Source organism: Poromitra crassiceps (genome assembly GCF_964638095.1).
Source record: "Poromitra crassiceps genome assembly, chromosome: 28".
Lineage (NCBI taxonomy): Eukaryota > Metazoa > Chordata > Actinopteri > Beryciformes > Melamphaidae > Poromitra > Poromitra crassiceps.
Window position 1 is genome coordinate 16,046,551 of NC_139651.1, and position 27,724 is coordinate 16,074,274.

At 46.9% G+C, this 27,724-nt stretch overlaps 2 protein-coding genes and 1 pseudogene across 3 annotated transcripts in view; 1 reads left to right on the forward strand and 2 right to left on the reverse strand.

Moving 5' to 3' along the window:
* Positions 1-258: 258 nt before the first annotated feature.
* The window catches only part of mylk3 (myosin light chain kinase 3), a gene marked incomplete at its 5' end in the record, with an annotated part of 52,031 nt that continues 24,565 nt past the window's right edge, over positions 259-27,724 (reverse strand). Inside the window, 8 exons of the mRNA XM_083662171.1 lie at positions 259-829; positions 1,359-1,494; positions 18,377-18,529; positions 20,763-20,891; positions 21,735-21,805; positions 22,553-22,694; positions 23,271-23,380; positions 26,362-26,455. Coding sequence (XP_083518297.1) covers positions 746-829; positions 1,359-1,494; positions 18,377-18,529; positions 20,763-20,891; positions 21,735-21,805; positions 22,553-22,694; positions 23,271-23,380; positions 26,362-26,455 — 919 coding nt within the window. The 3' untranslated portion in view covers positions 259-745. The remainder of the gene's footprint in view (positions 830-1,358; positions 1,495-18,376; positions 18,530-20,762; positions 20,892-21,734; positions 21,806-22,552; positions 22,695-23,270; positions 23,381-26,361; positions 26,456-27,724) is intronic.
* On the forward strand, positions 3,952-6,654 carry LOC310799823 (radial spoke head 10 homolog B-like; the record flags this gene model as incomplete). Its single annotated transcript, XM_083662438.1, has 1 exon — positions 3,952-6,654. The coding sequence occupies one exon, from the start codon at positions 3,952-3,954 to the stop codon at positions 6,652-6,654; it is 2,703 nt and encodes a 900-aa protein (XP_083518564.1).
* Positions 10,334-10,973, reverse strand: LOC310799824 (cilia- and flagella-associated protein 20 pseudogene; annotated as a pseudogene). The gene has a single exon. The product of its transcript is annotated as a cilia- and flagella-associated protein 20 pseudogene (transcript).

The following is a 27,724-nucleotide window of genomic DNA, read 5'->3' on the forward strand; positions in this document are numbered from 1 at the left end:
TAGCCACTCCATGGGACCCAATGATCTTGACTGGCTCCAATAGACCCTTCTCATGGGGGCCATTTTGTGTCGAAAAGGCAGGGTAAACACAGGTGCAAGTAAAACACTAACGAGGGTTTCAAACTTCCATGATTGGAATTTGGAAACCCTCATTAGAGTTTTGCTTGCACCTGTGTTTATTCTGCCTTTCCAACACAAAATGCCTCCCGTGAAAAGGGTCTATGCTGTTGACAAAATATTTTCCTTGTGCAGATAAACTGATAGTTCAACCAATCAAGGCTCTTTTTGTAAGTCAGGGTTCCCACACTCCTCCTGGTGGGAAAAAAAATCATTGAATTTCAAAATTGTGTTTTCAGGCCTGGATGGATAAGTTATGGAAAGTCATAAACGGGGAGAAAAGCTTTGCAAAAGTCATCAACTTTTTAACATATTTGTGAATTTAATTTAATTGTTTTCTCGAATACCCGTCAAATGTGACAAAAAACGGTCTGGCGCTGATGTCTGCTGGACATCATCTTAAAGCACATTTGAGCAGCACTGAAGCCTCGGTCTGTTGTACATTTATCAAGAGGGGCTCCCAGCACAACAGATGCTGTTACTGCTTCCTCCTGCCGACCTTGTGAATGTTTGACCCTAGTGAGCAAACACCCCCCAGTGGAATTATAGACGAGTGCAGAGAGGCCAGAGGCTACTCCTCTTCTGAAAACTGGTTGAATACTTAGTACCATCGTTCTGTAGATGCATGCTACACAGTGCTGCTGTTGATGGCTTGATGATTCTTCCGAAATCTCTGCAGTCTGTTAGCAGCGGCGACCACGTAGAAATGTTTCTGCATGGGGGAGAAAATGATGTCTCATTTCAGATTGAATCAGTGATGCAAACGAGTCACCGTTAGCTGACAGTCACGTTTTTCAAATCAAAACACTTAAAGGAACACTCTGCCCATTTTCAACCAGCTTTGTATCATTAGAACATCAGTAGTATATCAGAAAACTGTAAACGGTTTTGAAGTCTGTCATGTTCTAATGATACAAAGCTGGTTGAAAATGGGCAGAGTGACACTCTGCCCATTTTCAACCAGCTTTGTATCATTAGAACATCAGTAGTATATCAGAAAACTGTAAACGGTTTTGAAGTCTGTCATTTAATTTGACAGTTATTGAGTGTTAAAGTGTGGACCAGTGACATCACTGGTCCACACTAACTCAAATGAATAACTCATTAACTCAAATCAACTCTCAATAACTGTCAAACTAGATGAATGATGAATAGTGTGTGTGTGTGTGTGTGTGTGTGTGTGTGTGTGTGTGTGTGTGTGTGTGTGTGTGTGTGTGTGCGCGCGCGTGCATGCGCCCCACCTTCCACTGGCGGTGGGCAGCTAGGTAGCACTGTAGTTTGACCTGGGACTTGAGCTTGACCCGGTGCAGTTTGGCTTTCTCCTCCAGGTTATTCAGCCAGCTGTGTTTCATGCAGCCAGAGGCACTCAGACGACCGCTGCAACACACACACACACACACACACACACACACACACACACACACACACACATACACACACACACGCACACACACACAATGATGAGCATGTTGGAGTACATGTTGGAGAGCACTAAGTTTGCCAATACACCTCTAAGATGCATAGAGATCTGCAGCATGCAGTAACGTAGTGTATCAGCGTAAGAACGCTCACCTGGATGTGGATTTACTCTTCATCTGAAGATAGATGTCAAAATATTATCTGAAGACTTGTCTTTTTAAACTATGCTCCCAGTCCCAGACATAGGTTATTGTTTTTTTTTAGATGGGTTTAAAACATGACATGCCCCTTCAGAATATTCTGCCTATTCTTCATGTTAGAGTCCACAAAGGGGACTGATTGGAATGCATGGAATGTATATAATAGTATTGTTCCTTTTTTATGAGTAACTTCAGCCCTCATTATAGAGACAGTCTGCATGTCTGGGAACGCCCACAAAATGTTAAACGGCTGGCGTGCGAGTGGGGTAAAACCGCCCATATATCTCATGGGCTGACTCACCAAAAGACGGTGCTGCGGCTCTAAACTACAGGTTTGGGGGTTCGAGAGCAGAACACAAGACGTCTGCTCAGATGTGCGTTTACTGCAGTGGTTAAATCCCCGATCGTGTCTGCCTGGGCTGGGCTATCAACTAAATTCTAACTTTGCTGAATGGATAGAACGGGGATTTTTACCCCACCCTGACCACGCCCCCAGCCAGGCTGAGCCAGCTAAACCAGCGTCTATGACGAGACGTGGCCTCAACCTATGGGTAGGCTACCAACATTTCATTCCTACTCCGTATTTAAACCCTTTAAATGCCAGCTCGTTTTTAATTGTGTAAAAACACAAAAGTTAAAGGTCCCATCCAGTTTAAAACAAGATTTCCAAGATTCAAGATTTATCAGTGCCGGGGATATGTCAAAGATTGTTAGCATAAATGAGCAACGTTTGATTTAGATTTTTTTGTGCACTGTCAGATTTAACAAAAATCCCCGTTATAAAGCTCATAAAAAGGCCTCGTCATCAGGCGAAAAAGCCCCAAGACAGCAAAAAAGCACTTTTGTGAACCTCCAGCCATTTGTGCAAAAAAACAAAACATGAATAGAGAGGTCCAGTAACGAGTCCGGAAATCATCGATGCTAACGCCCCTGGTTCCATACAGTTTTCGCCTATGGGAGTTTTGAATGGGTTTTTGGCGCGATGCTTCTAATAATCTCTCTGGGCAACGCTGGCTTAATCAAACGCGAACCAGTGTTTAGTAACATCATCTTCACACATGAAGACCACTTTTATGAGTTTTGAAGCTTTTACATGCCGTTAAACGGGCGGCTAGCTAGCAAACGGCTAAATGAGACTACACTGCTGAGTCGATGTGGATATATACGTCAATAACGTCACCACTTCAAAGGGCGAACACGGAAATTCTCTTTCCCTCACCTGGTTCAGCCCCGTTCAGCCCGAGGTAATCAGTGCACACATCAACAACAGTCCAGGTTGAGTGCTGACGTGACGTGAAGCCTATGCGACAGTGTGTAGTTCAGGATTAGCTTAGCTCGAGCATTTTACTTCTAGGGCTCGCATTTACGCTACAAAACTCATGAAAGTGGTCCTCATGTGTGAAGATTATCCCGCTGAACCTTGCTTGGTTCGCGTTTGATTAAACTTGCGTTGCCCACAGACATTATTTGAAGCATATCGCCAAAAACCCATTCAAAAATCCCATAGACAGAAACAGTGTGGAACCAGGAAGTTCGGGACTTCCGCATTCAGCCTACAAAAATACGTCATCCCTGGACCTCTCTATGACCTGATGAGCATTTTTCTGTTGCGGCCGCTTCTCATTGCTTGTAGTGAGGAAAGGGTGCTGGCACTGAGAATAGAATGCTATATGGACACAGCGCCCTCATGTGGCATATTCACGACCTGGTAAGTGGACGTTTTCTGAACGCTCTGAGATCACATGAATGTCGTGTACACAACTTCCGAACTCGTAAATATTCCATTTTCTAGGCAGCAGTTGTGGGACATGTAGTCCTGGAGCAAAAAAGGATTGTGGATAGGGTAGTCCTGGAGCAGGGCATTGTGGGTAGTGACATCACTGAAAACATCACTCACTGATGACATCACAATTTGCTCGAGTGAGCATGAGTGTGGCATCACTGATAACATCACTCACTGATGACATCACAATTTGCTCGAGTGAGCATGAGTGTGGCATTACTGATGACATCACTCACTGATGAGATCACAATTGCTTGAGTGATATCATTGACATCATCATTGATGACATCAATCGATCAATTTGACATGTATATAGCATCAAATCACAACAAGAGTTATCTCAAGGTGCTTAAGGGAGAGGCATCACTCACTGAGTGACTAACGATCAGAGAGCACTGCTGTACTCGGAGTCCGAGAAACAGCAAAGAGGAGATGGCAAAGGGCGATAACAAAAAGAAGAAAACTAAGAAGGGCGAGGAAACACCACCGTTAACGCCAGAGCCGCACGGTAGGGCCTCTGCTAGCTCCATGCCCAAGACTCCAGATATCGACCAGGAGTGGGAACAACACACAGACCTCACCGCCTCTTTTTCATCACAAGCCGAGCCTGTCGTCTCCGACTGCCCGCCGGAGACCGACGACATCATATATGACCTCTCCGATATTTCTAATATGATCGTTCAGAGATACGATGGAGAAAGCTGTAACGGGCAGTTTCACGGAGAAGGCGTCGCTTATTTTCAAGGAGGCCACGTGTATAAGGGCGTGTTTTCGGAGGGACGGATGCACGGGCGTGGTGTCTACACGTGGGCAGACGGAGTGACGTATGAGGGAGGGTTCGTGTCTAATGTGCCCACGGGCCACGGCAGGTACAGCTGGCTGGACGGCAGCTGCTACGAGGGCGACGTGCACAACGCCTTACGCCAAGGGACCGGAACCTACACGTGCGCCGGTAAGTCTGTGGTCTACAGAGGAGAGTGGCTCCGGAGCAAACGGCACGGAAAGGGCGCCATCTATTATAACCAGGACGAGACTTCGTCCTATAAAGGAGATTGGGTGAACAACAACAGAGAGGGACGCGGCGTGAGAAGCTACCCCTCGGATAACGTGTACGACGGCGAGTGGAGGAACAACATCAGGCACGGAGAGGGCACCATGAAGTGGCTGAAGCAGAGGCAGCAGTATAGCGGCACGTGGCGGAACGGCGTCCAGCACGGGCGAGGCACGCACACCTGGTTCCTGAGGCGCTTCGACGGCTCCCAATATCCCCAGAGGAACCAGTACAGCGGGGATTTCGTCGCGGGTCAGAGGCATGGACGGGGGACCTTCTTCTACGCGAGCGGGGCGCGCTACGAGGGAGAGTGGAAGAACAACAAAAAGCACGGCCGGGGAAAATACACTTTGAAGAACGGGCACGTCTTTGAGGGAGAGTTTGCGGACGATCAGATGGCGACCCCCAGATTAAGTGGAACTCGATCTCACGCTCCAAACTGTGGATTTCTCAAGAGACTGTCGGACCCGAGTAACGATTCATCTGTGCAGGCACCGGACATGGCTCTGGACATCGACGTCCTGCTGGAGAAGATCCCCCAGAGACAGCGAGACACGGAGCGCAAGCAGGTGGAGTTCGAGGTGCTGCGGCACAACGCCGAGCTGCGGTCCATCTACAGCTTCTACAGCAGACTTGGCCACACCCACTCGCCGGACAACACCTTCCTGCTGTCCCGCCTGCAGCTCTGGCGCTTCCTGAAAGACTGTCACGTCCACCATCACGGCGTCACTCTGACACAGATGGACCGAGAGATCAGAGAGGACCACCTGCCTCCGGAGGAAGTCCACTCTCCCTTCACCGCCATGCTGCTCCGCAGCCTCCTCAGCTGCCTGGTGGTCGTGGCCTACCACATGTACCACAGGGACACGGTGTCGCCCAAGAACATTCTGGCCGCGTGCTTCTCCAAGCTGATGACGGACAACGTCCTTCCAAATGCAAAGCGTGTGAAGGGGTTGCTCTTCAGTCACCCGGTCCGTGCGACGGTCGCTCTGGACTACACCGAGAGGTGCTGGGAGGCGTACCAAGCTCACTGCGAGGTCAGCCCGGCCCCCTCGGCTGACCGCACCATGACCTACCGACACCTGCTGTGGATGTTCAAGGATCTCCGTCTGTTGGACACGAAGCTGACCATAGCCAGGCTAATGGAGATCGTCACCGTTGAGAGCGTCGACACCAGCGACCTGTTGTACTGCAATCTGGATCTAGAGATTACCTTCCTGGAGTTCTTCGAGGCCCTCCTGATTTGTGCTGAGGTGAAGTGTCAGCAGGTTGAAGAATCACCTCAGGAGGGCCAGTCCAGTCCTGACGTAGAGGTCAAGAGTGATACGCCAGTGCAGGAGAGTGAGAGCAGCCTGCACACTCCAAGCTGCCATTGCCAGTCAGCTGTAGCTCCAGTGAAGTCCCCCATTTCTCCTGAAGTCTCCAGCCCCAAGTCAGAGGAGATCCAGAGCAAATCCAGAGAGAGCCTGCAGTTATCCACTTCTGAAGACATGGACGCTGAACAGAATCTCATGACCGTAGTCAACATCAAATCTCAGACAGAGATAGGCAGTGATTCTGCTACACTATTGCCAGACACTGAGAAAATTGAGGTTTCCCTTCAGAGACAGTCCTTTGCGGATGCCAGCATGGTGCCAGAGACTAAACTGAGCAGTAAACCATGCCATCTACCCAGCACAGAGACCACAGAAGACGTTGGAGATGAAGGAAAGGGGGCCAAAGAAAGTGAGATGGACCTGTCAGTGTGGATTGAGAGGATCCATCGGTTCTTCAGTCACTTCTTCCCTGCTTACGTCCACAACCAGTCAGTGTCCCGGTTTCTGAAAGAAGAGCGCCACCACCAGGAGGCCCAGAGACGCGTCGCTCTGGCCAAGGCCCAGGAGCAGGCCAGGCTGAGAGAGGAGCTTCGGGAGGCTGAGGGGGGCAAACAGCAGAAGGAGGAAGAGGAGGCAGCAGAGGAATCTGATGGACAGGACGATGAAGTCAAGGACCATGAAGTCAGCCGTTCTTCCCCAGAACCTCAGAGACCTCCCTCGGTCACTGCTAAATCACCCACAGGCAGAACGTCCAAAAAGAAGAAATAAACATACATATATATAATATAATACATATAATATCACAGCTGCATCACAACATTACAAACAGTGACAAACGAGCAAACAAACAGAGACAAGTGCAGCATGATCATCAGCCACAGACACTGCACTATTACACTCAGAAGATCAGTGATAATGCACTGCAAGATGTGATCATTGCACAAGTCCTATTGCACAATTTGTACCACTCTATTCAATAAAAAGATCGACATATTCGATGATTTAAAGTCTAGCTAAAATAATAAGTCACTCAAATCAGCATCACATAGAGGATGCAATATAATGTACCCAGTGAGAAGATTACATTTGTTGTTACCTCATGAGGTAGAATAGTAAAAGAATAAACCACAAACGTATTTCCCTTGTACCCCGCTAGTCCATCTGATGGACTTTTCCTGCATTCGCGTATGGGCCGTTTCGACATTTTTTGAGTATATGGTCTTAAATTAAGGCTAGGTATTTTTTTGGGGGTATTTGACAAAAATCAATCATAGTTATCATTTTTATACGATCCTAAGACCTATTTTCAAAAATACTCCTCAATTTACTACTGGTCCATCTGATGGACCCATTGACTTCCATTGAAACCACTCTATTGGTACTCCCAGCAAATTTTCACAAAATTAATTTATTTCATTTATTTCAGCGGGCATCCTGGACCAAATACCTTGAACTTTGACCTTAATATCTAACCTTGGAGTTGGCAGAAATTTTGGGGGAGTTACATGGTCTCAAAGTCCATTGCATAGTTGTCCCATTGATTTCAATGTTAATTTTGCACAAAAAGAACATTTTTTTTTTTACTTCCAGCAAATTTTTCAAAAAATCATTATTTCCTTGATGTTACACATCTCACCTTGACTCAAGCGGTTAAAATTGTAGTTTCTAATGGGTTTGCCTATTTCCCCATATTCCCCCAGTTTTGGCATAGCAATCAATTCCATACAGTTTACATGAAATGTAAAAAAAAATGATTCCTATGCCAAAGATGGGAAAATATTAGAAAACTGAATTTGACAGTCCACACTACTGATTTGAAGCCTTTAGACCAGGATAGATGCTGGACTAAAGCTCGTTTGTGTTTTTTGGGGAAAATGGCTGGTAGTCCAAAACATGCGCTTTTTGGATTTTTGGCTCAAAATATGAAAAAATACTATTTTTACAAAAAATCACAAAAAATACAAAAACCCACTGATGATGTCACAATGTCTGTGACATCATCAGTAATGTCATCAGTGACATATTATTGACAAAAAATCATCTCATGACATCACTGATGATGTCATAGGCTAGTGATGTCATAGCTATTGTGACATCATGCCTGCGAATCTTTGATACTAGGCATCTTGCAGTGGTGACTTTTGTAAAACACCCCAACTTGCCCATAATATCAGACCCAAAGCCAGTTTGTCTTTATGGAAATGGAAAAATAAATCACTTTTTTTTATGTAATTTTTTTTTTTTTTACTGTACTTACTGTACACTGGCATTTGAGGGGTTAAAATTCCAATAGGTATGAAATGTTGGTATGAGGTATTAGGGAAGAAGTTACCAATGAATTATAAACAGTCAAAAATTTAAAAATTTAAATTAATATTTATAAATTAGTACACGATACCCGTTAAGGTCCATCAGATGGACCAATAGTAAATTGAGGATTCCGCGCCTGCGGGGTACAAGGGTTAAGTAGAATATAAAATAGCAAAATCAACCAATCAAATCAAGAGCTTACAAATAGCTTGAGGCACTGACTATTTGCAAGCGGCCAGATCGCCGAAGATGTCATACGTGGCCCGATTTACTCATCTGTCTGTGACATCAATGATTTATGACATCACCGGTGATCGATTCCTATCACTATAGTGACCTGGCCACGAGGCCGAGCCGTTTAGAACTGTATGACATCATCGGAGACCTGGCCATTCAGCTCCTAGTAGCCACGTATGACATCGGAGACCTGGCCATTCAGCTCTTAGTAGCCATGTATGACATCATTGGCGACCTGGCCACTCACTCACTTTATTTCTTCATACATACCTACATACATACACGTACGTGACCTGGCCACCAGGTCGAGCAGTCTATAACTGTATGACATCATCAGCGACTTGGACTCTTTGAAGCTGTGAAGCTAAGGCTTTGTTCACAAACACCTAGTAACTTGCTTTATCCATAGCTAAAGATTGCAGGGAGTCCACCCTGTTATTAGACTGTGTTGTTGGCCATCTTTACTGTGACCATTGTCTATATCGTATCCTTCCAATCACACAGACGAGCGTGGCGGGGAGCATTCTGCTCGGCTAAATCATCTCAGCTACATTGTGAAGCGGAGATGCATCTCATGACATGTTCCATGGTTTGGGGGTCGCCACATAATTCCATGTCACCATTTTCCATCTCTTCATGGACACCTACAGCGTCCCTCCTCGACCCACAGGCAGCCCAAGGCTGGTCATGGCCGGCAGGCTGATCACGGCCGGTAGGCTGTTTCACGGCCGGCAGGCTGATCATGGCTGGCAGGCTGTTTCACGGCCGGCAGGCTGGTCACGGCCGGTAGGTAGCGAGGCATTCATTGGAGATGATACCGCTCTCCATCCATCGGGTTGACTGGCTGCCACAGGCGGTTTCCCTGGTTGAGTAGTCTCGCTTACCAGACCGTCTCAGGGAGAGAGTCTGGCTCCTCTTACTCTCACTCTGGTATAGCGGGGGTGGGGGACCTCCGCTATCTTTACAACCATCAACGAAAAGTACCAAGCAGGCGCCTGCTTTAATTTCTTCATCAAAACCTGCCATTTTCAGCGTGTTGGTTGCTAAGCTTCCTAGCTGGTGTCGTCGTCGTTGTTTCACAGCAGAGGAGGCATTTGAACGCGTGGACACACAGGGAGCAGAAAGGGATTTTCCTTCGATCCGACTGAACTGATCGGAGGCGATGCCAGAGCTGATCTGTCTGCTTCCAGTGAGTCAGACTCCTAGTTGAGCCATTCACTGATCCTGGCATCAGCTGGGCTGGTCTCCAATGAATCAGTGGCGTCCAAGAAAGTGCTTTATGGTCGTCTGTTGAACTTTATTTTTTATTTTTTATCCCATTTTTATCCCGTTAGTACTCATTTTAATGTATTTATCCTGGTTGCTGCTCCACACTCTGCCAATCTGGGGAGAGCCGAAACTGGCTCCATGCTTCCTCCGAGACATGGGCAGTTAGCCAGCCGCTTCTTTTCACCTGACAGGGGAAGCTTCACCGGTAGGACATAGCACGTGGTAGGATCACGCTATTCCAACCAGTTCCCCTCCCTCTGAACAGGCGCCCCTAACGACCAGAGGAGGCACCACATCAGCGACCAGGATATTGCATGTTTTGGTGAAGGGATTCCTATATGAAGGAAGCCCCCAGGGGGCACGGGGAGAACATGCAAACTCCACGCAGAAAGGCCCTTTTGACGACCCCACCCGGGCGGTGGGCACTCGAGGACATGCGGACGGGCACGCACTCCTTCAGCGCTCACAGCGCCCCAGGTGGGAATCGAACCCAGGACCTTCTAGCTGTGAGGCGACAGCAATTACCACTGCACCACCATGGTCCCGGTCGTCTGTTGAACTCTTAACTACTCTTAACTACTCTTAACCACTCACTTGAAGGTAGAAATGTCATTCAAACTGCATGCAGTCTTCAGCTTCTTTCCTTCCTTCCGTCCTTCATCCAGAGTTTGAACTCTGCTGGGAGCTCGTCTTCAGCGTAAAGTCTGTCGCAGAAATACACCCTCCTGATGCGACAGTTAGCATGGATCTGTACAGATACAGTCTCAATGTAGTTGGTTCTGTAAGCTTTCCTGGTGAAGTCCGAAAGGTCGAACTGAATCTGATTCCAACCGTCGTCCAGCCTCATGGGCATGGTGCAGACGAACGGGTTCACCTGCGTCGTGCTCCGACAGGTACTCACCAGAAAGCGTCGCCGCGTGTTTTTATCGTCTAAAACCTGGACTTCAATGGTTAAATATTTCTGGAGGTTCTTGATCAGCATGACCAGGAAAGGCAGTCTGATTCCCAAAGTCTTCTTGGGGTCTGTGGGACATCTGATGTAGGTGGTACTGACATTAGCCCCTTCCACCTCCAACACCATCGATTGGATGTCATTGTCTGTGAGTCTCTTGATATGACCGTTCTTCACCTTTTTACCCCATATATGAAGAGGTTTGCTACCAATGCTATATAAGATAGACAAGAATCCACTTTGAAGTGTGTTTCTAAACATCTTCTATGGATTTAGACGACTGGCCCTATGTGCGTGTGTTTGGGTCTGTCCAAACTGGTGTTAATGTTACGTTTTACCGGTTCTATTTATAGCCTCAGCTATACGCGTATAGTAGTGACCAGTCCAAGCCGTCTAGAACTATATGACATCAGTCATTTATGACCTCATCACTGTCTGTGACATCAGCAGTGACTTATGACATCATCATTGATTTATGACATCATCAGTGATTTACAGCATCGCTATTCACCTTATGTAGAAGAGACAGTCTGGCTTGAGAGAATAACAGGAAGTGTAAACACAATCGGAAGTTCTGATTGTGTTTACACTTCCTGTGACTCATAAACGTAGTCTGACCCATATGTGAGTCAAAGGCAGACAGACACTGATGATGTCACAATGACATCATCAGTGATGTCATAAATCCTTCCCTGCAGAGGCTATAAGTAGGACCAGGGCGCACCACAGTCACCATGGCTGAGTCACATAGCAACTGACCAGCTGATACTGTCACTTTGTAATTTTATTTTATTTTGTGTTGGATGCAACTACTGTTTTTTAGAAACATTTGATGCTGAAACATTCTATTTTTGGAGCCACGCGGCGCAGTAAGACCGAAGTGGATCGCTACATCTCGTCAGTGCAGAGTTCGTCTCCTTCACTCAAACTGAAGCCAATCAAAGGATTTTTATTTGCTAAACTGTATTTTGAAGCTAAGGAGTATGAACTTGCAAAAATACATTTATCAGAATATCTCAAAGACCAGGAGAGGGATGCCAAAGCACACAAACTCCTTGGCCAGCTCTATGAGCTAGAGGGGGAAATCAACAAGGCAGTAGGATGTTATAAGCGGTCGGTGGACTTGAAGCCAGCCCAGAGGGCCCTGGTGCTGAAGGTGGCTGAGTTGTTGGTGGATCAGGAGGAAAGTGACAGCAGAGCAGCAGACCTCTGGGTGGAGAAAGCTGCCAAGCTGCTGCCGGCAAACCCAGCTGTCTTCAACCTTAAGGAGCGTTTGTTGAGACGGCAGGGTCAGCAGCAGGGTTGGAACCAGCTGTTTGATCTCCTCCAGGGTGTGCTGGTAGTGAGGCCGGCCGATGCCCATGTCAACGTGAAGCTGGTACAGCTGTACTCTCAGGATGGCCGACTGGAGGAGGCTGTCAAACACTGTGTGTCTGTAGAGCGAGGAGGGGGCATGCTGCGTCACAGCCTGGACTGGTACACCACGCTGGTGCACATCCTACAGGAGTACCTCGCCCAGCCTAGCGTCTCCAGCAACGAGAAGATGTGTCGCCATCTGCAGAGAGAGCTGCTGTTGGCCCACTGCAACCTACTGAGAATCACTCTGTCTGCCAGTGGAGTGCAGCCCAGCCTCCTTGCCCTCGCAAGTTTTGACCAGGCTATGCAGGCGCTGAGCAGCGTGGCAGGTAGCCAGACGGATCATCTGCGTGAGGTGTTTGTGGAGATGCGAGGTCACCTCTACCTGCACAGCGCCAGCCTGCTGTTGAAGATGGCCCAGGAACAACAACAGACCTGGAGGGCCATCGGGGACCTGGCTGCACTCTGCTACCTGCTGGCATACCAGGTCCCCAGACCAAAGGCTAAGGTGACCAAATGGGACCAGTCGGCCCCCCGGCTGCTCGAGCTGCTGGCCGACGACCGGCAGAGCCAGGCTGGCCACATGCTGCTCAATCTCAGCACCGACATACGGACCTTCATCGGAAAGGTGGTGGAGGCTTTTGGGAACCGCAGCGGTCAGGGCTCTCTGTTTGAACTCCTGTTTGGACCACGGGCCTCCGCCGGAGCCTCGTTCATTGCCAACGACAACATTTGCTCCGTCGACACACCGGCTCCAGAGCTCTCCGACCTGGCCAAGTGGGACAATGGCTCCATCCTGCTGCATGGAGGCGACCTACAGCATGTGAGCTGGCTGGCGCTGCAGTGGGCCCTGCTGGCCCAGAGGCCAGCCCTGCACGACTGGCTGAAGCAGCTGTTCCCCGGGCTCACAGTGGAAGCATCCAAGCTGGACACCGATGCACCCGAGTCCATCTGCCTGCTGGACATGGAGGTGTTTGTATGTGGCGTGGTGTTCTGCGGCCACAGTCAGCTCCAGGAGACGGAGCAGATCAGCGCTGGACCCCGGCAACCGTACAAGCCGCGCTGCCTCCCCCTCCCCCTGCCGCACCTGCTCTCCACAGACAGACAGAGGGAGTGGTGGGACGCCGCCTGCAGCTTCATCCACAAACGAGCTGCGCCTGGCATGTCCGCCAAACTGCGGATGATTGTGCAGCATGGACTGAACACTCTGAGAGCTGGAGAGAAACATGGTCTCCAACCAGCACTGGCCATCCACTGGGCTGAATATCTCAGCCAGACGGGAGTTGGAGTGAACTCATACTATGACCAGGAGGAGTACATCGGCCGCAGCGTCCACTACTGGAAAGTTGCCCTTCCGCTTTTGGACAGGATCAAACACAGGCGCAGTATCCCTGAGCCCCTTGACCCCCTCTTCATGCACTTCCCCTCCAAAGATATCCAGATATCTGCAGTGAAGGGCTATGAAGAGGAAGCTATGATAGTGTCTGCTATTCTGCTTGACATCGAAGGCAAGACGGAGGAGGCCATTGCTATTCTCGAAACTATCAATAACATCTCATCGATATGGCATCTGGCCCGGATCTACCAGCGGCTGTCTATGGAGGCAGGCAACATGGCGGAGAAGACCCAGGACAGGCGCATCATCAGGAGGTTCAGGACCTACCTGTCCAAGATCTACAATGCCAATGCAGACGATATAGAGAAGCTGCCTGTGTCCATGGAGGAGGTTATGGACCTCCTGAATGAGGTGAACCAGCAGCTGGGGGAGAGTGGAGTGGCCATGGATGAGAAGGAAGAGGGCCAACGAGTATCAGTCCACTCCAGCCCTGCTTGCCTCACTGGAACTGCCGCCACCATATCCCACATCAAGTTCTCCACTCCCTTCCCTAACAAAAGCATCGTCTCTCCTTCCAAAAGACACTTGATTTCTCCCAAGACCCCACCACCACATTGGTTGGAGGACCAAAACATCCTCATCCAGATGATCTGCCAGCAAGTAGAGGCCCTCAAGAATGAGGTCCATGATCGGAGAAAAAACTCCACTGGCAACACAGGCTCTCCTCACCGCAGGATGTATTGGAGCGCTGGGAGCTATGGGACGGAGGACCTACAGGAGCCCTTCACCCCAATGCGTTCCTTCCACGGGGCCCCTCAAACAGTTTCCACCACAGGTCCATCTGTATACTACAACCAATCTCCTGCTTATAACACTCAACACCTCCTTCGCACAGCAGCAAATGTAACCCCTACCAAGGGCCCAGTGTATGGGATGAACTATATGCCACCACACCAGCATACGTATGCCTACCAGCAGCCCACTCATACACCTCCCTTGCAGACAAACATCTATCCTTCTCAAGACCAAGTACCCCAGCCTGGCTATTTCACCAAGCCATCTGTAGTCCCTGTTCAGCCACCAACGGGCATTGAGGGGAAACCCATGGACTTTGAGATCTCTCTCAGCCAGAAGGCACCTGCCAAAGTTCCCCAAGGGCCTAATTTTGGAGCAGGGGCAGTTGCCCAGCCCACACCTTCAGCTGCTCTTAAATTCAACTCAAACTTCAAATCCAACAATAGAGACGTCACCCTCTCAGTCTCAGCCTCTCAGGCCAAGCAGAGTGAGAACCTGCTTGGTCATTTGACATCAAACATTCCCACTAAAATAGACATAGTTCCTGAGCGGAAAGCTCAGGAGCAGCCCCCCGGGCAAACGGGCATCTTTTGCAGTGAAAATGGCACTGGCTTCTCTTTTGCTGACGTTGCACAAAGCACAGGCACTGGAGGACTCTTTGGAACAGTGGAGCAGCCTTTTAAATGTGGAGATGTTCCCCAGCCTGCATTTGGGATGGCCAGGTCTGCAGGAGAAGAATGGACAGGGGAGAGCGACAGAGACAGCACTCGTGTGGAGGAAGATGAGTATGGCCCTCACTTTGAACCCATTGTGAGTGGGACAGCAGCAATCACTGTTCTGGAGGAGACCACCAGTGGATGCACAGAGCTTCTTCCCCCTGACCGTGAGACCTCTGCAGCTGGGGAACACAGCCCAGCCAACCCTTCAATGGCAGTGCTGTCACCTCCTAAGTTGGTCTTTGGCACTGATACCCTTGAGAAGATCTTTGGCACTCCCAAACCTTCCTCTGAGGCTGAAGATTCTGCATCCAGCTTCAAAGCCAAAGATGGTGGATGGCCTGCCCAGGCTTCATCATCTTCAACACCTGCAGTTAGAATCCCAGAGAAAGCGCCCCCCCAGGCAGAAGAAGACAGTGCATGCTCCGACTCAGACTCTGAGGTGGGGGTTGTGTATGTCAGGGAGACTACCGACGAACAGGCTGCTTTACCCAGGAGGAAATTGCTGCTGCCTGTGACCTGCTACCAGAATGCCCCCGGCTACAGCAGCGATGACCTAACTGATGATGAGGACTATGAGTTGGCGGTAAAAGCCTTGAATGAAAAGCTCTACCCTGATCTTCCTGATGCCTCACCCCACGAGGCAGAGGAAGCTTCAGAGCTAGCCTCAACCCTCCAGGCAGAGGCAGGAGCCTGCCAGGTGGTCTGGAAGAAGAAGCCTACACTGGAGGAAGAGAAGGCCAAAAGCCTCCAGCTCCCCCCCACCTTCTTCTGTGGCCTGGGTACCGGCGACCCGGACCGTGACAAGTCTGAAGACTTTGACACGGAAGTCCGCAGAGCACAGCAGGACTTGGACGCTCAGTTAAACACAGCAGTGGAAGCTTCCAGCAGCCCTGCTGAGCCACCAGTAGAGCTGACTTCATGCCAGGCAGCATCCAGCACCACGGAAGTTGCACGTAGCACCTCCATGCCAGATGACCAGACCTCAGACCAGCCATCAGAGGCCCAGAATGAAGGTCCTAGCACCAGCTCTCACATTGACATGAGCCATGAGCCTGATTCTACAGTACACCTGACAGCTCCTCTGTACCTGCAATCTATGGTCATGTTCCAAACCTCTCACCGCTCCCTCCGCTCAGCCCGAGCGCGACTCTTCAGGACGGCCACTTCACTGCCAATCTTTCGGCGAAAACTTAAAACACACCTTTTCAGTAGCCTGGATAAACCCAGCCCCCAGTGACCTGCTCTCAGGCTTACCCTGCTCACAAGTCACACTAGTTACTGAGAACTCTGAGAGCAGGTCATGTGGGGGCTGGGTTTACCCAGGCTACCTTTTCAGGCTCCATCCATCTGGGCCCTTTTTGAGCTAACATTTCTCGCTCTCTCTTAAAAAATAAATAAAATAAAAAATAAAAAATTACTAACTAAACTTTACCACTATTTCTTCAGAAGTTGTAGCTATCATAGACTGTGTTGCATAGTTGATTGCTCTACTGTTGACAAAAATGTGTTATTGTAAGTCACTTTGGATAAAAGTGTCTGCCAAATGACGTAATGTAATGTAATGTAATGATTCTGATAAAGCTACTACACTAACTGCAGCTGCTACTGCAACTACTAGTCAAGATCCAGCCTTTCGCTTCAACTCATTTAGAGGCTTTTCTTTGGCTGACCTGGCCAACACCATAGGAGAATTAGAATCTAACTTCTTGTGGCTGAACAACGGACCGAGCGTGTTTAGATCCGCAGTGTGTTCAGCACCAAAGAACAATGGAGAAGAGGGGGGGGGAGTGATGAAGAGGATGCTAATAATGTGGATATTCCCTTTAAGCCAATTGTGTATCTACCAGAGGTGGAGACCAAGTCAGGCGAGGAGGAGGAGGAGGAGATTCTGTTTAAGGAGCGCACCGAGCTGTACCACTGGGACCGGGACCTGGGTCAGTGGAAGGAGCGTGGCGTTTGGCGACATCAAAATCCTCGACCACCCAATCAAACGCTTCTACCGCATCCTGATGAGGAGGGGAGCAGGTGCTCAGGGTTTGTGCCAACCACACCATCATCTCTCAGGCCATGGTGCTCAAACGCATGAACACTTCAGTCAACGCACTGGTCTGGACCGACCACTGACTACGCAGAGGGCGGGGCCAAAGTGGAGCAGCTGGCAGCTACGTTCAAAACCCCCGAGTTGGCCGAGTCCTTCAGGGGAGACCTTCTGCGAGTGTCAGAGACAAATGGGCCAGTAGAGATGTGCAGAGTTTTTGACACTCTAACATTGGACAAAAATACCACGGCTTCACGGTATCGCGGACCTTTATGTGTTGTCAAATCTGGCATTAAAAAGCCATTGACAAAATGTATTTTATTTTTAAATAACATATAGTTTGCTGAATTGTGGGCTGAGAAGAAAATTAAGAGGTTAATGTAACCTACATCTGTAATGACAGTTAACTGTGGCAAAAATGTGTGTGCTTTGGTAATATATAGTAGGCTGTTATTCTTACTTATAAATGTAAGTGATTTAGTTCATCTAATTAATTTGATGTAAAACTAAAACATCATAATATCAAATAAATGCTTCTTTTTTGTAAAATAGGGTGGACACTGCACACAAAATGATTGTTTCAATGTTAATGCACTCACACAAACACACACACACACACACACACACACACACACACACACCCCACTCTTTGTCTCACAGCCGCTTCTTTTCACCTGACAGCGGGGAGCTTCACCGGCAGGACATAGCACGTGGGAGGACACGCAGAAGATTTCTCCCAGAGTTTTACAGCTGCTTATTTCCCCTTATGTGTGTATGGGAAAAAAGCTTTCTGGGTCATGTGACTTGCAATACCGGGCTTATCCACAACACCAAAATTGTTTCACAGCCCAGAGCTGTTCCTGGGGGGGGGCTTGGTTGCATCCCTAGCAAACTCATAAGTAACCGCTGAATCCTATTAGGTGCAGTGTTGGGCAAGTTACTTTCAAAATGTAATATACTACATATTACTAGTTACTTTCATTTGAAAGTAATACGTTACTTTACAATATTACTTTCTGTGTAGAGTAACTCGTTACTTATTACACTACTTTTTCATTACTTTTACCAAAACAACAGCAGCAGCAGAATGACATCGCCGCCCCGGAACCATCCCGAAAAATAATTTTAACCGCCTTGAAGTCAGTGTGTAAACAATCCAAAATTCTAAATGTTATTATTTTCCTGTTATCATAGTGGTTATTTGCATAAAAACACACAGTTTGATTAGGAAGCGATTGTATCTTTTTTACATATGTGCTTTGATTAAAAAAAATAAAAAGTAACTCAATTTGTAACTTGAGTTACTTGATAAAGTAACTGGTATAATATTACTGAAATCCTATAAGTAATAAGTTATATTACTGAGTTGCTGCTAAAAGTAATATATTACATGTAATATGTTACTTTTGTAATAATGAGTTACCCCCAACACTGATTAGGTGCTACTGAAATCAGTTAAAAAGAAACAAAAGTCATACCATTTAGTTGGGACGAGCAGTCTGGAGATGAAGTCCTTTGCCTCGTTGGAGACGTTTTCAAAGGCCTCGCTGTCAAAGTCCCAGTTAGCATGGAGGATGTTGTTCATGGTCTCTGCATCGTTATCCCCAAGGAAGGGAGAGAGGCCGCTCAGTCTGAACACAAACACAACATATGACACATTACTGTGAGTCCTCATTGTGAAGGCCAGCTGTTTAGAAGCATCTCTCTCCATTAAAGATCTCTAAAGATCTTAAAGTATCTCAAGTATACTTTGTCTGACCAGGTTTTCCCGAATCGGATGTTCCAACACACACACAGTATAGATTGAGGTTAGTGGTTCTCAACCTGGGGGTCGGGGACCCTCCGGTGGGGAAGGGGGGCGCGAGATTATAGAGACAGTCCGCATGTCTGGGAACGCCCACAAAATGTTAAACGGCTGGCACGTGAGTGGGGTAAAACCGCCGATATATCTCATGGGCTGACTCACCAAAAGACGGTGCTGCGGCTCTAAACTACATGTTTGGGGGTTCTAGAGCAGAACACAAGACGTCTGCTCAGATGTGCGTTTACTGCGGTGGTTAAATCCCCGATCGTGTCTGCCTGGGCTGGGCTATCAGCTAAATTCTAACTTTGCTGAATGGATAGAACGGGGGAATTTACCCCACCCTGACCCCGCCCCCAGCCAGGCTGAGCCAGCTAACCCAGCGTCTATGACGAGACGTGGCCTCAACCTATCAAGCTATATAACCTATAAACTATATATAAACTGTATAAAAAAAGAGTGAGTGAGTGAGTGAGTGAGTGAGTGAGTGAGTGAAATCAGTGTGTGAACGTGTGCGCGCTGTCGTTGGGTCGGGCAGTGGCGGGAGGGGGGGGTCGCGAACCCAAGTCTAAACTTTGATGGGGGTCGCGGCTCAAAAAGGTTGAGGAGCACTACTCTAGTTGGTGGATATACAAAAGGAGCAGTGCTGCATATTCCAAGGAAATTGAAGCAAAATCCGCCAACCCGCCCGAGGATTGCATCCATGCCATGCAGCTGAGGCCAGCTGAACCATTGGTTTTAATGGGGGGGATTAATTGATTAATTGATCGCTCGATTGATTTTTTGATTTTTACCAAGAATCCCAATTTGTCCCAGTGACACATGTATGTTTCTGTGGTGTTTTGCTTACTTCCTTATTCCAATGTTTACATTTTCTCAATGTCATATAGACATTTGTCCAGTGAGGGTTTTCTTAATGCATGTATTGATAAAAAAAAAAATCTAATGTAGTTGGATAGGAAGTGCTTTTCATTCACAAAATCCAGTCTTTTATGATTTACTAAGCAATGCCTTGCCTTTGTTGATGCACGCATCTACATAGATTACATATGGTAAATACACTGAGTTTAGAGCAGGGCTATAGACCTTATTCGCTAACCCCGGACAGCGCCATATTGTTGACATACCGTCCTGCAGCTGACAACTATAGTAACGGCCTTATTGTCGTTTCTGTTCCATTACAAAATAGCGATGGTAATGACAGCAATAAAAACCCCAGAGTTGTTGTTTGTATGCTGCCGTTAATGCCTGTAATAGTAAACAAAAGAAAAAACGAGGTGAACAGACTTTGCTGTGAGGAGCTGTCAGAAAGTTTCACCTGTCTCTCCTAACTATCCACACATCTCCTGTGCTGCTGACGTATCCTCCGTCTCGCTCCCTTCACGTCTGAGGACGGTAGAGATAGAAACAAACCACGGGGACTTTATTGCTGTCATTACTACAGCCGTGTGTAACGCAGGTCACCATCCGAACACAATTGGAATGATACAGGTAACGCTAACGGCGGCTAGCTTCCTATAAACTCTGCTCTTACATAGGCTGTCACTTAAAGCGGCTGCGCTATGACAACAACATGGCGGCAGTGGGCGTGCCCGTACGTGAGTGACGTCAATCGAATAAGGTCTATAAGTAACATGATAACAGTTTCTCTGATAATAGCGTCTTCACACGTTAGAGTTAAATAAAGAAAAGTAAAGGTAAAGTCCCACTGATTGTCACACAATGTGTGAAATTTGTTCTCCGCATTTGACCCATCCCCTTTGACCCATCCCCTGGGGGAGCGGTGAGCGGCAGCGTGCGCCGCGCTCGGGAATCACATGGTGATTTAACCCCCCAATTCCAACCCTTTGATGCTGAGTGCCAAGCAGGGAGGCAAATGGGTCCCATTTTTATAGTCTTTGGTATGACTCGGCCGGGGATCGAACTCACGACCTCCCAGTCTCAGGGCGGACACTCAGACCACAAGGCCACTGAGCTGGTAAATACAAGTTTGTGTGTGTGTGTGTGTGAGAGAGAGAGAGAGAGAGAGAGAGAGAGAGAGAGAGAGAGAGAGAGAGACTCACAGCATGTACGTAATCACACCAACGCTCCACATGTCAGTAGGGAATGAAACAAAGTCGTAGTTGACAACCTCGGGGGCGAGGAACTCTGGAGTCCCAAAATTCACCTTCAGCTTCTCGCGTGGCCGGTACCTTGGAGACAAGATGCCACACACACGCACACGCACGCACACGCACACGCACACACGCACACACACAAACACACACACACACACCAGATGATTATTAAAATGTAAAAGGAGAAATCATTATGAATTGCACTGGTATCCAATGATGTGAAGATAAATGGGACTAAATATTTCATGTCATTCTTGGTACCTGGAGCCACTCACTGCATAATATCCCCAAGTAACATGATTTCCTTGTAGCCTATATATCCAGGTTCATGTTTGAGAAGGACTAGTACCGAGCTTCTACAGAGGTGTTTATGCTAAAAGGGCAAAATGTTCTGAAACAAATCTATCCGTTTAAATGGTTTGTGCTTGAAGGAACCACATAGATCCAACAGTTCAAATAGAAGTCAATCTATAGGCTTGGGGGAGAAATGTCAATATTCGCTTTCTTTAAATTGGACCATTTTCATGCCAAAAACACCCTAAAATCTGAAACTCTGGATAATCTCACTTGAGTAATTGTGAGACTACTATAATAAAGCATTATTATGGTAGTCTCACAATTATTGTGCATGAGGCACGCTAGAAATAAAGAAAAAAAATATATTTTTATAGTTATGAAAACAGGAGGAAATCAGCACTGGTTTAACATTCAAAATGTCTAGTTTCAAGAATATGTCCCTTTCTTGTGAGCTTTCCAAGAGCGATACATTTGAAGCAAACTGAACTCAGCAACTATATGAATCTGCCTTTGTTTTCTTATCTGAGACTGTGGTAGTATGGAGAGACTGTGGTAGTATGGAGAGACTGTGGTAGTATGGAGAGACTGTGGTAGAAGCACTGGAACATGATTGGAACTTACTTGCGGGCGAGGCCAAAGTCTATGATCTTGATCTGGTTTCCTGTAGAGCTCACACACAGGATGTTCTCTGGCTGAGATGGACGCAAGTGGAAATAACAAGGCCAGGGTCAAAGGTCAAGGTCAAGGTTACTTTATTTTGTACCCGTAGGTAGATTTGGTTGCAGGGAGTCAGACATTTGAACTTAAACTGGAAAATGATCTGCTGTATGTAAACCAGAGGCATAGACATGCAATTTGTAACTTCAGCGTTAATAACACCAGAATCCCCAAGGTTGTTGGCAGATATAAAGGACTGCATAGAAGTATGAGGATCTGTAATCTCTGTAGTGACAACTGTGTGGGAGACGAGTATCATGTTTTGTTTGAATGTAAGAATGTAAGTATTTTGAATTTCAGACAGTTATATTTACCCAGATATTATTTAACTCGTCCATCTATGTTTAAATTGATTTTGCTACTACAATCAGACAGACAAAAAGTCATGTGTAAATTAGGTGCCTTTTTGAAGAATGTCCTGCCTTTGTTCAAATGACATGCACTAGCCATGCCGTGTGCCATTGTATATTGTTTTTGTATGTTTTGTTTGTGCTCCATACCATGTGATCATGGTCAATGAGTCACATTAAATAAATGAAATGAAATGAAATGAAATGAAAAGACTTAGACCAGGGGTGGGCAACTGGCGGCCCGCGACCATATTATTTAGGTCAGTGGATTATTGTACGCATTCCACAATAGGATATTAAAGACATGAAAAATAAGAGGTAAAGTCCTCTTCACTGAGCATGGCATTCAGAAAATGTCGTCATCACCATTACCTTGAGGTCCAGGTGGAGGATGTACTGCTGGTGAAGGTACTGGACCCCCTCACAGATCTGCCTGGTGAAGATAACGGCATCGAGCTCGGTCAGCTGGTAGCTTTCATCCACGATGCGGTCGAACAGCTCGCCGCCCTCCACGCTGTCCGATTCACAAAGAGACAAGGACAAGATCAGATCAGACAAGATACCAACCAAAAGCCACAACAAGAGCAAGATGATGGGAAAATAATCAGTGTTTCCCCTAGAAAATGTGTCAGGCCTGGAGGGATTTCGAAATGTACCCCGACCGCAACGGTGGGGGCCCTCGCTGGCGACGCTAAACTTTTAGCTAACCTGTTCGCATCTATGTTCGCAATGGCATCCCAAGTATCATCATACTATTATGGGATGCGATGCGAACAGTTGCATTATGGGGATGTGCGTTTCCCAGGCGACGACACACGTTGACACGTTTTGGAACAGCGCTGCACGCTGGCACGATGCTCCTAAAAGCAAAATTCTTATTGTTTTTGAATGATTTGGCATCTTCTATTACTGTCAACACCAGTATTGTTGTATTGTAACAATATGCCGTAAAGGTTTATTGAAATTTTGGGGAGAGCAAAGAAAAATCTGGCCTGGCGGGGGCGTCGTTGGCCTGGCGGGCCCGCCAGGCCTGTAGAATGGTAGGGGAAACACTGCAGTGTTGTACAACTGTTGCTGTTAGGAAACTTACTATTCCATGACTAACGTTAGGTTCGTCCGTGACTCAAACGCATCATAGAGCTGAATCAGGTTCACATGGTTGAGTTGGTTCATAACCCCAATTTCATTCTTCACTTCATCCTTATTGTTAAGGGAAATACAGAGAGAAAGACAACAATGCAATTATATTAGTGCAAATGACATTTCATTTTTGATATTTGGATCTTTTATAATAGGCAAGAATGGTGACAGAGGATTGTTTATTGCCGGTGCCAAATATATAGGCTATTAGGGGCCTACTACACCTACTGGTAGGTTCAGGAAGCTGTTCTCACCCTTTTGCCCCTGTGAATGTTGGGGGAGCCCGGTAGATGCAGGTCGGTAGATGTGCTGTTAGTGTTACGTGACTATCACGTTTCTGTCACTGCAACGAAAACACTAAAAATGGCTGACATTATTTTTATTCTCATTGGAAAATACCATAGTTTCGGCATTACAATTTGTTTTGATAACATTTCTAGTGCGAAATGTAAATTTTATTTTTATAGTCTGCTTTCAGTGAATAGGCTATATGATGTTTAGTTTGTTAGTTATTATGAAGATTCATTCAGGCTTTCCATTGTTGCTAGGTGGTTGCTATGGATGTGGCTAGCGCTGAACAACCCAATCTCACAGCAGTTTGTAAGATAGTCACATTTCTCAAAAAAACATGAAAGTGTACTTGATACTCAACAATGCGATAGGTTCATGTTATGGCCATCCATTTGAAATATTTCACATTTTGATTCAGAGAATTTTGTGTGTGTGTCAGTTTTGAATGATAGCTAAATGCTACATTAGCCTACCCATCATCCTCAGCGATCATCACATCATGAGTAGGCTAGCATTCTGCTATCGTTTGAAACTGACAAAAAAATCTCTGAATAAAATGTGAAAAAATTGTGTGTGTGTGTGTGCGCGCGTGTGTGTGTGTGTGTGTGTGTGTGTGTGTGTGTGTGTGCATGTGCGTGTGTGTAAAAATGAATGTCTGTCAATGTTGTCAAGTTAAAACCGTGACTGTCCCATGTCTGTAACCCCTTTTGGTGCTGAATTATCAGCCTTCAAATATGCACCGATGTCAAGGCTCAACGGTCAATATTTCAAAGCATTTTAAAGTATTTAATTTAGCTCTACGACAAAGTTTTAATCTTCTCATTTCAGGAACACAAGCCATATATAAACCAGGCCTAGTTTCAGAGGACACTTTGAAGGCCCAATAGCGTATATAAAAAGCAGCTTTTTGTTTACAAGGTCAAATGCAACATTATAGTGTTGACTTGAAAAAGATTATGATTTGTAATGCAAGCCAAATGTCAAAGGTTTGAGTTCTACGCAGATTGAAGAGTAAGATGAGAATGTGTTCTTTCACGCGGCATCAAGATGTGTGTATCTGCCCTCACACAGAAATAGAGTGAGAGAGAGAGAGAGAGAGAGAGCGAGAGAGAGAGAGAGAGAGAGAGAGAGAGACACACACAGAGAGAGAGAGAGAGAGAGAGAGAGAGAGAGCTCAGAGTATGAGCCACTCCCATCCGGCCTCCGGCTCCGCTCTCCCCTAGCTAGGAAAAACAGGTACAAAAATTTATTTGTGCGTTTCTATTAAAGCCCTAAATGCTAGCGAGACTAGAAGGTAAGGCCTTTATGACGATGATGTTCAGTTTGCCTGAACTCATCTTATACTGGCATACATATGTAAGTAGCAAACTGTGAATCTTCCTTGGTCTTCTGCGTTCTTTTATACAATATGTATTGTAGCATTTTTTATTTCTTGTAATGAGTTAGTGCTGTAAAGAGTACCACTTTGGCCTTTGGTCTGCTGCGTTCCTTTATACAATATGTACTGTTTTTTTTAGAAGAAGTAGAAGTAGAAGTAGCTTATACAGAGGTCAGATACTGTCGATCGGGGTCAAGACAAGATCAAGAGGGACCAAAGGTTCTTCAGTCCGGAGCTGGCGGGATAATTTGGATGCCCTTTATATATTCTGAAAAAGGCTGCCAGATTTTATAGTCCTTGTGCAGGGAGCCTCGTAGGGTGTGCTTAATTTTCTCCAGCTGCATAAAATGCAGCACGTCCCCCACCCACCAAGAGTGAGTGGGAGCATAGGGACTACAATATGTACTGTTGTAGCTTTTTATTTTTTCTAATTGTGTATTGCTGAGTGTCAAAATGACCACTTTGGCCTATAGCCTTGCACTTTGCACTGGTCACTTTAAACCACACTGGCACTTTAAACTGCTACTTGGTACTTATAGAGACACTGCATGAAATAGGCCACGCCCATCACGGGGGAAAGGCTCCGTTCATTTCCACACACCAGCGTCATTTTCCTTGAATTAAACATAGCTAAAAGCTGTTGTGTGGTGGGCTGCGCAGACAACAAATGTAAAAAATCGCCAGTTAAAGTTTTTTTGTACTCCTGAGCAAAACAAGGAAGCCGTTGAGAATTGGCGAGAAGAAAAATGTGGATCTAGCTGTCAAGGAAGTAAGTTGGAGTGTTCATCTTCCGTATATCTTTGTGTGCAACACGCAACCGTGCACGTGACATAGGAGAACGCCAGGATTTGAGGGGGGGCTTTCTGTTTTCCCCCGTCTTGGGCGTGGCTTCTGAATGATGACGCGTTACGCAGTGTCTCTATAGTGTGTTTAACTGTGTCTGCACTTTGTGTTTTTATCCAGGATGTTGCGTGATGTTATGCCTGTTTGCTATGTTTTGCTGCAACCCAATGTGCCCTTCTGGGACATACGATTGAACTTGAACCTGAGAGCGTGTGTGTGTGTGTGTGTGTGTGTGTGTGTGTGTGTGTGTGTGTGTGCGTGTGTGTGTGTGTGCGTGCACTTGTGCGTGTGTGCGCGCGCGCACGTGTGTGTGTGTGTGTGTGTAAACACCACAGCGAGCATGGATGACACACAACGACAGAAATTGGACTATTTTCATGCACCCCCCCACACCCCACCCCAAGTGCAACATATCAGAGGTGGACGACACAGAATGGACCAGATCCCGTCTACACCAGACCCTCATCGTGGTCCAACCCTAGCAGAAGGTATGTCGGTGAGGGGGCGGAGCCCGCTGTTGTTCACTCACCCGTTCCTTCATTCCTCGGACTTTAATGATCTTGGCAGCGAGGGTCAGACCTGAGGAAAGCTCGGCACACTTATGGACCTGACCGAAGCGCCCCCTGTAGTACACACACAGACATCACGTTCAAGTTCATCGTTCACTTTCATAGACACAGGAAATCATCAAATGACCAACGAGGAATTTGTCTTAGTGCAAGTATGCAGCATGGCAATCACATCAGTGGTAGAAGATCAAGCTGTCTAGAAAAACAAGTCAGTGGGGGGGGGGGGGGCTTGGGGTGTTACCAAGCTGGCTGTGCTCAAGCGGGACCGGGAGATGGGGGGAGTGATAGTCCTGATTTGCCGGGCAGGGTTTCCGTTGTCGTTGTTGTCAAATCTGCAGGACACCGTGTCCTGTAAATGATCTCCCGAGTCCCGATGCTATTAATTATTGTAACCCCGGGGTTAAACCCCGAGTCAAGAATATTGACCTGTCACTTTATAGTTTTGGTAACACTATAGTTGCTAGTACTGCTCGTCTTTAGCTGCTTCTGATTGATCAGTTTAGATCAGTCTAAAAATGCTATTGACTAATGGGGCAGCTGGGCGGGACTGAGTGTTGGGATTTTGACAGTGCAGTGAGGTTTGTGTTGCGCTCACTGCTGTGCACCGGGGCACTGATATAGACGGATACTGTGGCTAATGCTGCTAGCGGCTAACGTTAGTTACTTTACATGGCAGTAAAGTAACGAACCACTGAATAACCAAAGTGATTTAACTTTTAACCATTTCGAGTAACAGTGTTTCCATACGGACCCCCAGCATTGGTTAGTTGTTTATAACGTGACTATAACGTTTATAACGTACTCCGGTTTCCAGTTTATAATTCGGGTCTGAATACAGCCGTGCTGAGGACTTGTGGCTATTGCGCAACACACAGGTGAAAACCGTCTATAGCGCGTGTGTTTTCCTCTTAATTTAGTGGGTAGCTACCCAAAGCAAGCCAAGTCTACTATTTTCTAGTACTCTTATTAGCCTGACTCATTTGTAATAAGTGTGTTTGTACGGCTAAAGTTTTGCATGCTATCCTATCGTCTGAGAACTGTAGCCTGATGCTAATGTAGAGGATAGTGTTTTCTGCCTGTTTGCTAACGTAGCTAGAGGCTAGTGTTTTCTGCCTGCTTGTCAACGTGGACGCATGGATCTATTATATTATCGGGACGCTAGTGTTTTCCGCCTGGACGAGACGACCAGCTGGACCATCGCCACACCACATAGCGCAGCGTAGGTTTTTAAGCTCAATAAACACAGATTTAATGTGTCCTGAATTTATACCCTTTGTCCTTTATTTGAAATCTTAAAGGACACGATGTCCTGCAGCTGTGAGT